This window comes from Rutidosis leptorrhynchoides, chromosome 2 (genome assembly GCF_046630445.1).
Source record: "Rutidosis leptorrhynchoides isolate AG116_Rl617_1_P2 chromosome 2, CSIRO_AGI_Rlap_v1, whole genome shotgun sequence".
NCBI lineage: Eukaryota > Viridiplantae > Streptophyta > Magnoliopsida > Asterales > Asteraceae > Rutidosis > Rutidosis leptorrhynchoides.
In genome coordinates, this window is record NC_092334.1 from 529,299,466 (window position 1) to 529,317,384 (window position 17,919).

Here is a 17,919-nt window from a genome sequence, read left to right on the forward strand (position 1 = left end):
GCAACACCACTCCCCTGAGGAACGTAAGCAACTTTAGCAGAATCCTAATACCTCCGTATGATTTCTTAGCTATTTTCTTTGGTTTATTTGGTTCCCAACAGTTATCGTTTTTTTTTTAACACAAATTTAGATCGACAATTTAATGGGGTTTGGATTTTCAATTGGTATGACTAACCAATAAATTTTAGAGTTTGGTTTTGGTTGGATCGATTCCTGATTTTCAAGAAAAGATTTTAGGGATTTTGAGATAAGCTGGAGATTTAGAAAAATACGAATTCTAATTTTTTTTAAATTTTTTTTTAAGAAACAAAACAAAAAAGGATCCCTCCGAATCACCGGTGATTAACCGGAGACCGGAGGATAATCTTGCTAAGTGATTTTTGTCTTCAAGATCTTTGCTCTTGATACCATGTAGAATATGATAAGAAGGTGAATACTTCTTTTATTTTTCTTATTTAATAAATCTTGAGATTACATAGGTATTTATACTAATACTAAACCTTGATTCACAAGGTATTCTTGATTAACAAGTTAACAAATCCTAATTGGAAATAAATCTAAATAAATCATAATTAATAACAGGAAAGACTTGGTGCTTAAGTCTTGTATACGTGATATGCATCTCAACAGTGGTTGGTTAAGTCCTCCTAAGTGATCTCTTACCGCTCTTTAAAAAAAAGAAAAGAATGATTTAAGCAACTTTGTTTAAATTTAAATAAATTGTATACCTTTGACTATTGGACCAATATACACCGTATAAAGGTTTGCTTACAAAGCCCAAATTCATGTAATATAATGTCGGGCTAAAAAAGTGATAAATAAACCAATGTTATTAAGGCTATTTTCTGTTACATGCCCAGTTTAAGTTGGGCTTTATTATTTTTTTTACTGGTAACCAAAATTCCAAAAAATTGATGTCTTCCATAGTGTACCATCTAACTTTTTTCTTTATTAATTTTAATTTTATTTTTTTTTTATCAATAACAAAGTCCCTAAATTGTCTTTTTTATCATTTAAAATACGGAGTTAATTTATACACTTCAACAACAAATGCATCTTCATGGTTCTCGATCATTGAAAAATTTGATAAGAGACTTTCTGACTGGAAAGTCAAATCCATTTCCTTTGGTGGTCGCCTTACATTAATCAAATTCGTTTTTAGCAGTGTCCCACTATACTACTTCTCACTCTTCCACGCTCTAATTAAAATCATAAACACACTCGAATCTAAAAGACGTAATTTTTTCTGGGGTGGCTCAAAAACGGAAAATACAATTAATTGGATTAAATGGGATCGGGTCCTATTACCTTATGACATGGGAGGTCTTAATGTCGGCTCACTTTTTTTTGCAAAAACATCTCACTACTATGTAAATGGTGGTGGTGTTTTAAGAACGAGAAAAATTCACTTTGGGTGAAAATCATCTCTAGTATTTACGCGGGGGGGGGGGGGGGGGGTTGCTTGATACTAACATTTTATGCAGGAACATACAGGGCAGGACGATTTGGAACGAAATCATAAAAGCTGGAAAGATCGCGGATAACATTGGCACAAACTTCACAACCTCCATCACAAAATCTGTCGGCAACGGAACAAATACCAAATTTTGGACCGATCATTGGTGTGGCACGGATCGTCTATGCTCACTTTTTCCACGAATCTTCTATGTTAGACTCCAACAAATATGCATTGATCTACGATAAAGTTTCTACTCACAATTCGATCTCCAACGGTATTTGGGAATGGTCACGTGAACCTAGCGGTCGAACTTTAAACGAATTCCACGAACTTAATAACTTAATCTCATCTTGTATACTAAATGATAGATCGAACTCATGGAAATGGTCAATGGATCCCTCCGGCCAATTCAAAACAAAGACACTTGCAAACACACTCGACAACCTCAAATTAGCACCATCATCCTCCAACATCAAAACTCCCCACAACAAATTCATACCTCAAAAAATCAACATCTTCACTTGGCGCATCATCCATGGTAGAATTCCGACCCGAATTGAATTAGATAAACGTGGCATAGAACTTGACTCGACACTTTGCCCTCTTTGCAATAATGTAGTGGAAGAAATTGAGCATATCATATTCCAATGTCCCGTATCTATGGTAATTTGGCACCTACTCTTGCGATGGTGGAACCTACCGACAAACTCCTTAACATGTCTAGATGATATCCTTATAAACAATCAATCATTCATCAATTATACACAAGGACATCTCATTTGGCAAGTGTGATGACCCGAAAATTTCTGACCAAATTTAAACTTAAATCTTTGTATGATTAACATTTCCGACACGATAAGCAAAGTCTGTAAAACTGAATATCAAAATTTTTGAACTATTCAAATATCTTTCGGTTGTTCTCGACGATTCGCGAACAATTATATGTATATAGATACATATATATATATATATATATATATATATATATACTATAACTTGAAAACGTAACAATGTATTAATTGTTTAATACCGTACATTAAACTTATTGGTTTAAATATTTATTTGAATATATATGAGAAGTTGGAATATTAATTGTATGAATAACGTGCGACGTATATTTAAAACGTGTTTATGAATGTTGAAAATATATATTGACTTGGTCATAAAACGATTTGTTATTATATATATATCAACAAATAGCGAGACAATGATTTATAGAAGTAAATGACCAAAACACTCGAAAGTTTAAGATACACTTTGAATGATATAGTTTATTGATAATTTAAGACTGTATTTTGACAAAGGTACGAGTCACAAAACGTAAATTGCGAGTTTTCTAAGCGTACGAAAATGCGTTCGAGAAATCGGAACCGGGACATAAGTCGAGTGACAACGTACGAGTCATCGGAACGAAAATTACAAGTCAACTATGCACATGAATTTAATATAATATATAATTAATTATTTAAATTATATATATATTATATATATTATATTTAATTATGTCGACAAACAAGAAAACAAAAAAATATGTGAGCTGGATCTGACGGCCATGCGATCGCATGGGAAATAGACATAAAACCCATGCAAGTGCATGAGCTCATGCAAGTGCATGAGATTTGCACTAAAATCCCATGCACTCGCATGAGGTACTTTTTCAGGCCAAGTCCTATAAATTGATCGATTTTGGTTCTGTTTGTCTCACACTTTTCTTAATATTACTCTGTAAGTATTTATATTATTATTATTATTATTATTATTATTATTATTATTATTATTATTATTATTATTATTATTATTAAGATTAATATTATTATTAATCTTATCATTAATATTAGTAATATTAGTAATATTATTACATAAAATATTACGACGAGGTTATGGGCGTGTCACTTTCAAAACGGGTTTTCGAGCGGGATAGAGATAAGAAAACTATGGGTTATAGCTATGGAGGTTATGGGTAATGTTCAAGGGTATTATTCTCAAGTCAAACCTAGTGTCTATCATCTCCGTTACTTCTACGTACTATCCTACAATATTGAATCTCAATATTGATACGTAAGCACTCATATTTTATCTTTTATATATTAATTGTGTATCCATGTCTAGTGCTCGAGTATATATATTTATACATACGTGTATGCTAAATTTCGTCGTTAAACAGTTTATAATAGATCACGAATTAAATACATATATTACTGGTAAAAGGTATATGATATACATGTTTTTGGAAAGCTGGTGAAAAATCAATAACTTTTCATTTAGATATCGAATAGTTTCGATGAACGGATTAAAAGATATGATCAACTGAATTATAATTGACGTTAATTGGAATTGCTTTTGAATCTGCAATTAATATTTAAACAACTTGGTTGTAAGATTGATAAATTGAATTTTTGAGTATTACCATCCGAGTAAATGAATCCTTATATAAGATACGTCTCGTTTTGTTGAACTATTGTCAAAATTGACTTTTTGAAACAACTTTGGATAACTTTTGTATGTCGATCTCGAGCATTAGGATTGTGATACACTATGACCTGACCTAACTTGATAGACATTTATTGATCAACATATGTTCTCTAGGTTGAGATCTACGGTTATTTGGTAATTCGTGTTTCAGTCACATTTTGGTGAACGACTTTATAGGCTGCTAAGGTGAGTTTCATATGATCCCTTTTACTCAATATATTTTTGGGCTGAGAATACATGCGACTGTTTATAAATACTGAAAATACTAGATTTATATGCGTGAGTTTCATTTGCTCCTTTTTTAATTGCTTTTGCAATCTATATTTTTGGGCTGAGAATACATGCACTTTATTTTAAACACAATGGATACAAGTACATACTAAATTCTATACTGAGTTTGAACCGAAAATCCCTTAGCTTTGGTAACTAGTAACTGCTAGTTATAAGAACTGGTGGGCGCGAGTAGTAGTATATGGATCCATAGGGCTTGATATCCCCGTCCGAGCTAGAGCACTAGCCTTTTAACGGACGTATGCTATTTGAGAAGCGTACACGTTGGTTTGCGTGTATTATTAAGATGATTATACAAAGGGTACAAATTATATATACGTTAAGTTTAGTTACCAGGGTGCTCAATTTCGTAGAATATTTTGATAAACGTTTCTGGATGAAACTGTAACACTCTAGGCAAATCCCACATCGCCCACGAACATGAGTGATCATGGGATTATAAGGTAATACTCACGCTTAAATGACACAACGCGTTTTGGGATCACAGGCTGAGTAGAAGTGCGAGTACGTTGTGGTTAAGCGTGCTCGGGCGAGAGCACTACCAGGATGGGTGACCTCCTGGGAAAGTGCTTCTCGTGTGTGGTCGCCAAGAAAAAGCCGTGCGCCTGCGGGCAAAGCGGACAATATTGTGGTCATGTTAAGCTGGGGTGTTACAGAATGGTATCAGAGCCACTCATGTGCCTTTGGGAGTGGTGGGGCAAACCTCATCGAGGACAATGAGTCCCTAAGGGGGGGTGAATGTAACACCCTAGGCAAATCCCACATCGCCCACGAACATGAGTGATCATGGGATTATAAGGTAATACTCACGCTTAAATAACACAACGCGTTTTAGGATCACAGGCTGAGTAGAAGTGCGAGTACGTTGTGGTTAAGCGTGCTCGGGCGAGAGCACTACCAGGATGGGTGACCTCCTGGGAAAGTGCTTCTCGTGTGTGGTCGCCAAGAAAAAGCCGTGCGCCTGCGGGCAAAGCGGACAATATTGTGGTCATGTTAAGCTGGGGTGTTACAGAAACAACTGAAATCTTGTGATCCATCTTTATATACAGATTATGCGAAACATACAAACTATGAACTCACCAACCTTTGTATTGACACTTGTTAGCATGTTTATTCTCAGGTTCCCTAGAAGTCTTCCGCTGTTTGCTTATATGATAGACAAGCTATGTGCATGGAGTCTTATATGGCATATTTTTCAAGAAAACGTTGCATTCACCAATTCATCATCATGTACCTTATTTTGACTGCATTGTCAACGGAAGTACTATTGTAAACTATTATATACAGTGATTGTCTATATGTAGAAATCATCAGATGTCGAAAACCTTCGATTTAAATATTCATTTATGGTGTGCCTTTTCAAAAGAATGCAATGTTTACAAAACGTATCATATAGAGGTCAAATACCTCGCAATGAAATCAATGAATGACGTGTTCGTCCATATGGATTTGGAGCGATCGTCACAGCAAGCCATCAAATGGATTAGTTGCTACACCATATGGAAATATCGAAATTTAAAAGTGTTTTCCAACAAAGAATGGATCCCTACTACCATAATCTCTGAAATCCAAACTGAATCCTTCTCTTGGATATCTAAACGTGAAAAAAAAATCAAGGATTGAATGACATCAATGGCTCATTAACCCTGCATTCTATATCTCTGCTCCGAACCCGCGTACGGGCATCGGTTGATTAGTCGCCCTCCATCAACATCGGATATATGCTCGGGATTAAATGGTTCGTTGTTGCCTCCTTTGTCAGCGAATATTTGGTACTGGTGGTCTCAGCTTATCAGCTTGAGTATTCAAGTTCAATTCGGGCATACCCCCAATGTTTTTGGTCCGCGATTGATCCTTTTTTTGTTTTGATTTATTTCCTTGTAATGCTCATGCTTCATCTTGTAATATCCGAATTGTATAGTTCTTATATAGGGTTTTTGTATCATATCATTATATAGTAATAAAGTTTTTGCTTACTTTAATAAAAAACACTTGATCTTTTTTTTTTATATATGCATATTTTAAACTTAAATATTCAATTTAATAAGCAAGCTAATATTAAATTTTAAATTCTTTTGAAAAATGTCATGAATCACCAAAGTGTCAAGTTACACGTCTATACTTGTCTTTCAAAAAAAAAAAAAAACACGTCTATACATAATACGGAGTACTACATTAAAAATAAAAACACGTATGTATAAGTATAAATACATCAAATATAAATCTATAAATTAATAGTTAATAATAAATAATAATAACTAGTTGTGGAGCCCTCGCTTCGCGCCGGGGGCTCCGTTTTGAATGCGAGTTAAAAAAAAAAATTCTTGATCTATTTTGTAAAAAAGAATTTTTTTCGACATAACATTGAAGGGTTGTTCCTTTTGTGAAAGTTGCTTCTTTTAGCGTTCGGGTTTTATTTAAAAAAAAAAGTTAGTAAAGTGGGGGTTCGATTTGTATTTTAATAAAAGGTAGTGGGTTAAGTTTGTGAAATTTGAAAAAACTTTACGTATAAAGTGGGGGTTCGATTTGTATTTTAATAAAAGTTAGGGGGTTAAGTTTGTGAAAATTGAATATTAGTAAAAAAAAAAGTTAGTAAAGTGGGGGTTCGATTTGTATTTTAATAAAAGTTAGGGGGTTAAGCTTGTGAAATTTGGGGAAAAATATACGTATAAAGTGGGGGGTTCGATTTGTATTTTAATAAAAGTTAGGGGGTTAAGTTTGTGAAAAGTGAATAAATGAGTAGTACTATTCATTTTCACTTTTGAATGCGAGTTAAAAAAAAATCTTGATCTATTTTGTAAAAAAAAAAAATTTCGACATAACATTGAAGGGTTGTTCCTTTTGTGAAAGTTGCTTCTTTTAGTGTTCGGGTTTTATTTTAAAAAAAAAGTTAGTAAAGTGGGGGTTCGATTTGTATTTTAATAAAAGGTAGTGGGTTAAGTTTGTGAAATTTGAAAAAACTTTACGTATAAAGTGGGGGTTCGATTTGTATTTTAATAAAAGTTAGGGGGTTAAGTTTGTGAAAATTGAATATTAGTAAAAAAAAAAAGTTAGTAAAGTGGGGGTTCGATTTGTATTTTAATAAAAGTTAGGGGGTTAAGTTTGTGAAATTTGAAGAAAAATATACGTATAAAGTGGGGGGTTCGATTTATATTTTAATGAAAGTTAGGGGGTTAAGCTTGTGAAAAGTGGATAAATGAGTAGTACTATTCATTTCCACTTTACCTTTTAGATGTATAAAGTGGGAGGTTCGATTTGTATTTTAATGAAAGTTAGGGGTTAAGCTTGTGAAAAGTGGATAAATGAGTAGTAGTATTCATTTCCACTTTACCTTTTAGATATAGGTATATAATATAATATAATATATAATTAATTATTAAATTAAAAATATTATATTAAGGAGTATTAAACTAAATACACATACACATTTAAAAGGAATATACGTTTAACACGGCAAATAATCCCAAAAATTCATTCTCTTCTATAAAAAGTCCTATTGGTACAAACAACGAATCTTTCTTCCTTAGCAACCAATCCAAGATTACTATTTTTCTTTCTACAATTAAGCGATTCACCAATTAACGCATTATTGTTAATTTGATCTTATTGATATGAATCCCATCACATCATTCCTACTACTATTATTCTCCCTCATATCAGTAGCGTTCTGTCACCAAAATTTGATAATCGAACTTCCAGAAAACTCGGAACGTATCGATAATTCAATTGAACAAGTTACAAGTTGGTGTAGTAGTTGGAGAATTGCAGGTGAAGCAAATAATTTGAATCCGTGGAATAAAGTCCCAGATGAATGTGTGAATTATGTTAAGGAATATATGTTGAGTAAATCATATGAAATTGATCTTGAATTTGTGTCGAATGAAGCGATTGAGTTTGCGAAAAGTTTCAAATTGAATGAAGATGGAATGGATGTTTGGATTTTCGATATCGATGAAACGTTGCTTTCGAATTTACCTTATTATGCTCGACATGATTATGGGTATGAATGATTCCCTGTTCATTTATTTATTGATTTTTTAAATTAATTTTTTATTAGAATTAGAATGTAGAAGGTTTTTGATTATGATCTATTGGGGTTTAGGGTTAGGTTTTTAGGTCATTATATCGCATTCAAAGGTTAACTTCAATCAATGAAAATAAAGAATTGATTCGAATGTGTTTTTGCACCAACTGCGCCCATTCTTAATAATCTTTGATTACAGTATCTGCATAGTGTAATGTAATTTTGATCCTATTTGTAGTCTTGTAAAATCAAAGAACTGTACTTATATTAAATCTACTATCTGCATATACAAGTAACTTAAAATAGGTTATATGGATTCTGCTTAGAGGTGACAAATTGGGCGGGTTGGGTGACAAGTCAAAATACATACTGTAATTTTTAGTATGGCTCACAATGCAGGTTGGGTATAAAGCGATTTAGTTTTAGTTATGGTGTATACTATTTGGTAAGTCAATTTAGAATGTAGCTAAGCTTTCGAACATACATTGAGCAAATTTCGTTTGATATCTACCTGTTTAATCGAATCATGATTTTTATATATACATTGCTCATTTAATCTTATGACATGTCACAGATCACAGATTTTCGATCATAATCAATTTGACGAATGGGTCCTCGAGGGAATGGCACCAACGATTGAGCCTAGTTTGAAGGTGTATGAAGAGGTTTCAAGGCTCGGGTTTAAGATATTTTTGTTAACAGGACGTACCGAGAGCAAAAGGAGTATTACCATAAATAATTTGATGAAGGCTGGATTTCAAAATTGGGACAGAGTCATTTTGAGGTAACTCTCAAAACTATAGTCAAATTTTTCAATACTAGACAAATTTTGTCTTCCTTTTTATTGCAATATAGTAAACTGTTACTTAAATTATTACAGAGGTGCTGAAGATCATGAAAAAACAGCGGTGGCATTTAAGTCGGAAAAGAGAAAAGAGATGGTGGAAGAGGGATTTCGGATTATCGGAAACTCTGGTGATCAGTGGAGTGACTTAATAGGTTCATCGGTATCAATGAGATCGTTTAAGCTTTCAAATCCAATGTATTTCATATCTTGATTGCTTACAAGAACAATTCTTACCATAACAATTGTAAAGATTTGATGAGTTTATATGACAATGTATGCATCTTTATGAACTATGAGCTGTTGTTTGCTCAATATGAAAATGTTATGTCATGTTTTCTATACGCGTGTGACTGTAGTACTGTACCATGATGTCCATAACAGACATCAGTAAATATATCGATAAGTATAAAACTATCGTTTTAGTAATGGAATTGTATAATGAGGTTAGACCGTGACTGTTTTTTAGTCCCAAATTATATCCTGATCTCTATGGTATCAAAATTGCTCAATCTTGTAAGGAACTATTGCTTTGCTACATCGAAAGATGGCACCACGGGCGGAAACAGAAGGGGGCCGGGTGAGGAGTACGCCCCAAGTGAATTTGAAATTTTTAGCCCAAAAACTATTGATTTTTCTATCTTGCCTCCAAAGCCTCCATATTTTGCCCCAAAGTCTTTATACTTTGCCCCCAAAAGGCTTCGCGTTTTGCCAAAAAAACTCCATATTTTAACAAAAAAAACTTCATATTTTGCCAAAAGCCTCTATATTTTGCCAAAAAAAATTGCTGCATTTTTAAAAAAATTCCGCCCCCGATAAAGAAAAATTCTAGTTCCGCCACTAAATAGCAGTAACGTGCTCGCAATATATATTATACTTTAAATCCCATAACCAAGCAATTCATGGTCATCCCAGTCTACCCAGGTCCCAGGAGGTCAGGATGTTCGAAGAACTATCAGTTTTTTGCTTGAGAGTATACCAAACAATACAATGTTCATAGTGTTTTTAAAAAGGCATAAGAGTGTTCAAGTTATATGTTCATTTGCACTTATACAATGCTAGTAATGACAATAGATGTTTTAAACACACATATACGAAACTTGAACTAAAATCTTGGAGGCAAAAACTATACAAGTGTATATTGTAAAAAGATAAATGGATAAGGTTTTTTTTCTTTTCAAGTTAGCTGGTGAATGATAGTATTTTACTCAATTGTACGAGGTATAACTCGATTATTCCTTGTCTGTCATTTCCACGACATCCCAAGATAAGCTTCATCAAGATATATCGTTGAGTGCAATGAATATTGGGGTTTTGAGCACATTCGATTGTAAATCGTGAATAACCCAAGTTGGAATGATGATCTCAAAAGGGTAATTGAATATTGCATCCTCTCGTCGAATTATCGAAATCATGTGATGACCCGAGAAAGGTTCCGTATAGTAACCCGGATGCAAGGTGCGATACTGTAGACGATCGTAAGGCAAGGGCCGCAGTGATGGAGAGAAGTCGTACCAGGAGGAGTATGAGGTCAGCTTGATGTAGGTTTATACCCTATATTTATACGGGGGAAATCAGAGTTTATGGTAGCTCGTAGACTAGCTCATGTACAAATCATAATTAACACGTACAACATTAGATTAGATTTGAACCTAAAGACTCTCGTATATTAAATTGGTGATATCCGTTAAAAAAATAGAGAATTGGTAATAATGTAAATTTTGTGAGTATTCACAATTTTAGTTGCATTTTTTTTTATTCAAGATTCAATTTAGTTGATTTATATATCAAAATACGTTTAACTCGAATTTAAGATTTATTTGTATTTGTATATTAAAAAAAAGAAAATAATAAACGTAGTCCTTAAGTTACGTTTAAGCATTCCAATTCCAAATATAAATTAATTCCAAATTATAACTAACCAATCGTTGTCATGACTAACATTAATACAAAAGTTATATAAAAAAAATCTATATTAAAATAAATATTTATGCTTTACGATTAATTTAACAAATTTTAAAACTTAAATATGGTATGTTTCGTTCTCTTAAAAAAAATTTATAATTATATACGGAGTATTTGTATTTGATTTGATTTGATATTTACTTGCTTCGATTCCAATTTACCTCCGCCAAGTTCGTACGGAGTATATCTTAACGTAAACTCACTTTACCACGCAAAATCCCCTACACTTTAAAAATTAGGGTTTGCGATTTGATCTTGATTGGGGTTAATCAATCAATCGATCAGCTTCTTTTTACTTGAAAACAAAATTCGCTACTCGACTGAATCAGATTCGTTTTTAAAAAAAATCAGAGATGGCTTTTTCACAAAAGATTCACGAAGCATTCAAAACTACGGTAGAAAGACTTACAACTCATAGAACTGAATCTGCTTTTAAAGAAAAAGGCGTATTAACTGTCGATGAATTTGTCATCGCCGGCGATAATTTGGTTTCAAAATGCCCTACTTGGTCATGGTAAATTCTTTTTTTCCACGTAATTAATAAATTATAGATTAATGTATTTATCTGTAATTAGTGCTATAAGTAGATATTAGGTAAATCAAATTATTAAATTTTAAATCGTGAATTTTTATTCCAAGAAGTCTGTTAATTAATTTTGAGGTATATAATAAAGTAGGGTTGAATTGTGCTACATATGTTTGTAATGATTCTTAGAAGCAGGCTCAAGTTGTGATCTTATATCATTAGAGGATTTATCTTGCCCCAAATTATGGATACATTCATGAAAGTAGTAGGTTTGTATTTGCTATATTTTTCCAATTGAAGTGTGGAGTTATGATGTAAATACAAGTTGTTTTTAGCATATAATATGAGTTTGTTACAACCGTTTATTATGTTTCAAAGCTATGTTAAAAGTTTGTTACCATATTATTATGATATTTGTGAATTGATTTTAGCAAAGTTGTGTAATCGTGTACAGCTCATACAAGTGATGAAAGATTTGAGCAACATACACAGTTCTTGTCTTACTTGTACTATCGTTGTTGATTTATTTAAATTTCATCATCTTTAAATGGAATGTAAGTTCCTGATAGACATCTCGACGTGTAGACGTTATGAGTTGCTATTTCCTATGTGCCCTTTTTTGCTTGGACTATATTAATAACTCCGAACATATTACTCTTGTCAAACAATTACACTACTTAGTGGTGTATTTATGAAAGAAGCTATCTATTACTCTACTGTTTTGAAAGTGTTTCTTTGTTAATCATATGATAGGAGTGTTTAATTTGGCAATTGAATTGAGCTACTCTGCTTACATCCAAAGGGTTAATTTGTTGTTTTTTGTACAAATGAATAATTATGTTGATGGAACAAGGAAAATGTCCTTTTTCATCGATGTAAAACTAATATATGATGTGTCATATATACACCATTAGAGTTCTTTTTTTTCCGGTAATACTGATCTTTCGTATGCATTTAGTTCGTCGCTATACACATTATATTTGCTTTCCGGACTACATGGATTTAGATTTTGTTAGGCCTTTTTGTTCGTAACCCTGTGTTTTACCTGTACGTTTTTTTCAATGAATTTTTTACTGTTGAAAATAAGAATGACTAATTTGTGAAGTTACAGACAATATACATAACACCCAATAACCTAATTCATTTAGATCATAAATGTCATAAATTAGGATCACAAACTCTATGACCATATGGGCTTTTTCTTGGTTGAAGAAACTAGAATGAGTGAACATAAGCTGAGTTGCTGATGGCTAGTCAGGACTTGCACAGCTCCTCTCTAGAAGATATGGGGGTAATTTTTTATGTGATATTAGAGTTTACTAATTACAATGTCGCTTATGTGTTTTTTTATAGGGAATCAGGTGATCCAAACAAGAGGAAGTCATATTTTCCATCTGATAAGCAGTTTTTGATCACTCGAAATGGTAAGCATTTTTAATTCCAATATATGATTTATCCTTGTAACATAAATAGTTTTATTAATTCTTACTGAATTCCCATCTTTCGTTTTGCACACAAGCTCTTCGACTTCCAATATCGTAGGGTCACATAAGTACATAACTCATATTTTTGCTTACCAACTATACCAAAATAAGGATGAATGAAGATTTGTAGCTAACATAAACAACCTCTCTATTTAAATTGTATTGCAACTTCCAATTTGTCATCATGCAAAATTTGTTGAGGGTTGATTTGTACAATTGCCCACCTTGCTTCTCCCTTTTCGACTTGAGCTTACATCAAATTCTAGAACTTTTTTCTCGTTGTGCCGTTTATTTATAAAATGTTCTTTTATATTTGTAAAACGTCGGGCTATTTTAGTAATTGTCTTATTGATTTTCTTCGAGTCTCTTCTTTCCATCTCCGCGCATTATAATCCTTCTATATACATATTTACATATTATATATCGTATTTGAATACTTAACTTGCATGTAATTAATTTTTATAATTTTATCTAGTTCCGTGTTTGCGAAGAGTTGCATCAATACAAGAAGAATATGAAGCAGCTGGAGGTGAGATATTGCTCGATGATGAAGAAAATGACGGTTGGCTGGCTACCCATGGACAGCCAAAAGGTACGTAGCTATCTAAAAATCTTTAATATAATTTTTGTTTGTGTTTTGAATTTGATTTAATTTAATTATTTGTGTAGATTCCAAGGGTGATGAGGAAGAAAATGTTCCTTCTATGGAAACCCTAGAGATAAGCAAGAAAAATACCATCCAGCCAATTTCTTCGCATTTTGGCACCGAAGAGGAAGAAGACATCCCAGACATGGAAGAGTTTGAAGAATCTGACAACGTTATTGAAACAGACCCTGTAAGATATATACTTTCGTTTGCTATAACTTTTGCTCTAGTCTCAGTTGAAAACTTGACTGATAATATATGTGGAGAACTGGAGACCAGTCAAGTGTTCAACTTTTTATCGAGGCCACCCTTATTTTGAAACAACTTTATAGGCAACCCAAGTATTTATGTAATATCTTTCATTTTTATATGTTGTGATATTCAGGCAACCTTACAGCCTACATATCTCGTTGCTCATGAGCCCGATGATGATAATATCTTACGAACTCGAACTTATGATGTCAGCATCACGTAAGCTCAACTCCCATATATTGGCTTTATAGTGTACAACCACATTTCGTTAATGCTAGGTCTATTGCCTTTGTTGTATATGTGAAACATATCATTTTGTTTCGAATCTTTTTAGTAAACATATCATTTTGTTTCGAATCTTTTTAGTAATCTGTTTATGATGTGATGTTTTACTCTCCTTTTTCTATCTTTTATTTTCATTTCCAGGTACGATAAGTATTATCAGACTCCTCGTGTCTGGCTCACTGGTTATGATGAGGTTAGAGACATTAATCATACTGTGCAATCTTGAACTATGCAATTTTCACGTTTGTATTACATTTTATAAACTGGCTGGGAAGCTATAGGTATAGGCTATGAAGTGTTGCTTGGCTAAGTAGATAGACAGTTGCAAATATAAGGTGATAGCAAATAGACATAAATTCAATATATTTGGATACTTCCTACATACGTGGCTGGGTTTTGTGTGAGGTTTACCTATGTTTTTGAACTTAAAAGTTACTCTTCGGTAAAAAGACAAAGTGGATAGATTGAAATACTAAAAATATGAATTGAAGAATTACATACTCATATTGCAATATTAAACACTATCTTTTGACAAATATCCGCTATATGGCATTCATTGAAGAGTAACTATGCATTGATTATTTGAACTCGTAATCTAAATCTATTTCGTGAGATAACACACTCACCAATTTTCGCTTGCAGTCGAGGATGCTTCTTGAGCCAGAATTAGTTCTCGAAGATGTCAGTCAAGATCATGCTCGTAAAACAGTAAGCAGTACATGACATCTCGAGTCTTTATGCTTATATGGTTAAGACAATTGCCAGAGTTAGAGCCTTTGAGGTGGCAAAATGGGCGGGTTGGGTAACAGGTCAAGATAGTTTGCTAAGAAGGTTGTAATGGGACGTGGTTGTGGGTTGACTTGACAACAGTTTACCGTCTTTTTCTTAACTACTTTGCAAACAATTTTTTTTCAAAAAGATAACATGATGGAATTACCCTCATGTGTCTGACACATGACTGGACTTAACGATACCCTCATGTGTCTGGCACATGGACTTAACAACTAATGACTAATGATCGTCAGTGTCGGGGTCTCAATTGAAACAATTGCAAAGTTTAAGGTCATCCACATTAAAGTTGGAAAAGCAGGTTACCTCTGCAATATCCGACAAACTTTAGGGACCAACCGTGTAATTTTGTCCAAATAATTTATAGAAATTGATCACAAAAACTTCATAACTAAATTAGTATGTAGTTCTTATTAGTTTATATAAATCATACTCAGGTAACTATTGAAGATCATCCGCACTTGCCTGGGAAACATGCATCTGTTCACCCATGTAAACACGCGGCTGTGATGAAGAAACTAATTGAACCCCTAATAGCTGGAGGACTTGAACCGCAAGTTGACAAGTATTCTTTTTCTTTCATCTTTTATAAGTAGTTAGTTATGGAACCAGTAATAGCGCATAATATCAAATTCAGAGAAAATGTCTCACCCAAATATTAACTAAAACTTGGATAATGTTTGTGCTTCAAATGCGGTCTATCAACAGAGCGATGTCGTTGAGGTTGAACCAATCAATATAGAGGTGGCAAGTTCAAAATGGTTTTGAATCAAATCGAGCAATATTTATTGCGAGTTTTTTTATGAAATTGTTTTTGATATGACATTACCCAAATCGACAATCTTTTTAAGAAACTGGTTCAAAATATCAACCTCTATAATAATGATACTTGATAGCAATGCTATAAAGCATGTGGTTTAGCCCGGGCAAACTTAAATTTCTTTGATTAATTTTTGTGTTATGTAGTTTTCTCTTAATTTGGCATGCCAAATTTTGTATCTTTCGTGTTGATATCAATTATCAAACTGTATCTGCTGCAGGTACCTCTTTTTATTCTTAAAGTTCGTTGCCACTGTTATTCCAACTATCGAATATGATTACACCATGGACTTTGACCTGGGGAGCTCCAGTACCTGAATTAAAGGCAGCAGGGAGAACTTGTAGAAAAGTTACCCTGCGATATGTGTTGTTTGGCTAACATTTAATTATACGTTTATATTTTAATATTATTTTACTTGGTAACGTTGTACATATGTTCGTGACTATTGTTTATCTTAAGATTTAAGTTTATCCTAAAAGGTTTAAAATGCGTCAATATGCAATCTCGTTCACAATAATTTACATTGAAAACTCTATTTCTATATATTTTTTAGCGAAAGAAAATATATGAAGAGAATATGAAAAGAAAAAAAAAAATATCAAATCTTTCCAGGTTGTGAGAAAATGTAGTAAAACTATACATAATATTCCTTCAAAATTTTTTCGTACCCTTGAATTAGGAGATTCTGAATGGATTAGGAGATTGTGAATCTAAGTCTAGCAATAGTGAACATGTATATGATTTATCTTTTAATGAAGTCATTTCAAAGGGTGTAATTGTCCATTTGACATTCGTCTAGGTATTAAAGATGTAAGTTGACCTGGACACCACCTATTATTTGCAATTGTGATGGCCCGCCAAAATTCCTATTGACGCAGCACATCATTCATCGGTCCCATTGCGAGGTTTGCCCTCTATATAATACGTTTTACAAACATTGCATTCATTTCAAAAGACGCGCTTTCTATATAAGAAAGTTTTAAAATCTGTATACATTTTTAAAGCATGTATATAAATGTTTTTGACTTGTGGTGATTTCTACATATAGACAATCCCAATAAATGATAGTTCATAATAATACATCAGTTGACTAAACAGTCAAAATATAATACATATTAATGTTTGAATGCAAAGTTTCCTTGAAAAATATGTCATGTAAGACTCCATGCACATAGCAGTTAAACAACGGAAGCTTCTTTAATACCTGAGAATAAACATGCTTTAAAGTGTCAATCAAAAAGGTTTGTGAGTTCATAGTTTTATCATAAATAATGATTTTCAATAGTTGTAATAGACCACAAGATTTCAGTTTCATAAATAACCATACACTCGCAAGTGTATAAAAAGCATTCTATAAGTTGTAGGCACCCGGTAACAAGCCTTAACGTTCATGTTTTACCCTCTGAAAGTACAACGAATCAGGTGTGTTATATAAACCTCGAAGTACTAAAGCATCTCATAGTCAGGATGAGGTTTGTCATGCCCAATAGATCTATCTTTAAGATTCGCGCCTACCAGTCATACACCAGTAGTTATAGTTACCAAGCTAAGGGGATATTTCTGGTTTAAACCCACGTAGAATTAGTTTTAGTACTTGTGCCTATTTCGTAAAACAGTTATAAAATACGCATGTATTCTCAGTCCAAAAAATATATAATGCAAAAACATTTAAAAGAGGAGCTATGAAAACTCACGTATAAATATTGTGGTTCAATATTGTAGGAAAAGTGTGAAGACGCAACGAAAATGATAAATGCAAGGTTGACCTTTGATTCACGAACAATACCCCTGGTCAATACCCATAAACTCCTTATTTAATACCCATGAATTCCTTAGCTTTAAACCATTTGAAAACCCGTTTTGAAATCGCCCGAGCATACCCCCGTCGTAGTATTTTATGTATAATATTAATAATAATACTACTTGATAATAATAATAAGATTGATAATAAGTGTAATAATAATAATAATAATAATAATATAAATACTAATGATAATATGCGGAGTAAAAATTGAATGAGCCAGAATGAGAAATCGATCATTCATATATATAGATTAATAAA

General features: G+C 32.9%; 2 protein-coding genes across 2 annotated transcripts; both read left to right on the forward strand.

Moving 5' to 3' along the window:
* Positions 1-7,756: 7,756 nt before the first annotated feature.
* LOC139892951 (acid phosphatase 1-like) lies at positions 7,757-9,515 on the forward strand. The gene is made up of 3 exons (XM_071876080.1): positions 7,757-8,222; positions 8,821-9,030; positions 9,127-9,515. Exons 1-3 carry the CDS (start codon positions 7,834-7,836, stop codon positions 9,302-9,304), a joined length of 777 nt encoding a protein of 258 aa, XP_071732181.1. The 5' UTR covers positions 7,757-7,833; the 3' UTR covers positions 9,305-9,515.
* A 1,675-nt stretch (positions 9,516-11,190) lies between these two features.
* On the forward strand, positions 11,191-16,352 carry LOC139892952 (autophagy-related protein 3-like). Its single transcript, XM_071876081.1, has 9 exons — positions 11,191-11,569; positions 12,935-13,005; positions 13,541-13,657; positions 13,735-13,901; positions 14,097-14,182; positions 14,390-14,441; positions 14,891-14,956; positions 15,475-15,602; positions 16,078-16,352. The coding sequence occupies exons 1-9, from the start codon at positions 11,409-11,411 to the stop codon at positions 16,172-16,174; spliced, it is 945 nt and encodes a 314-aa protein (XP_071732182.1). The 5' UTR covers positions 11,191-11,408; the 3' UTR covers positions 16,175-16,352.
* Positions 16,353-17,919: the final 1,567 nt, after the last annotated feature.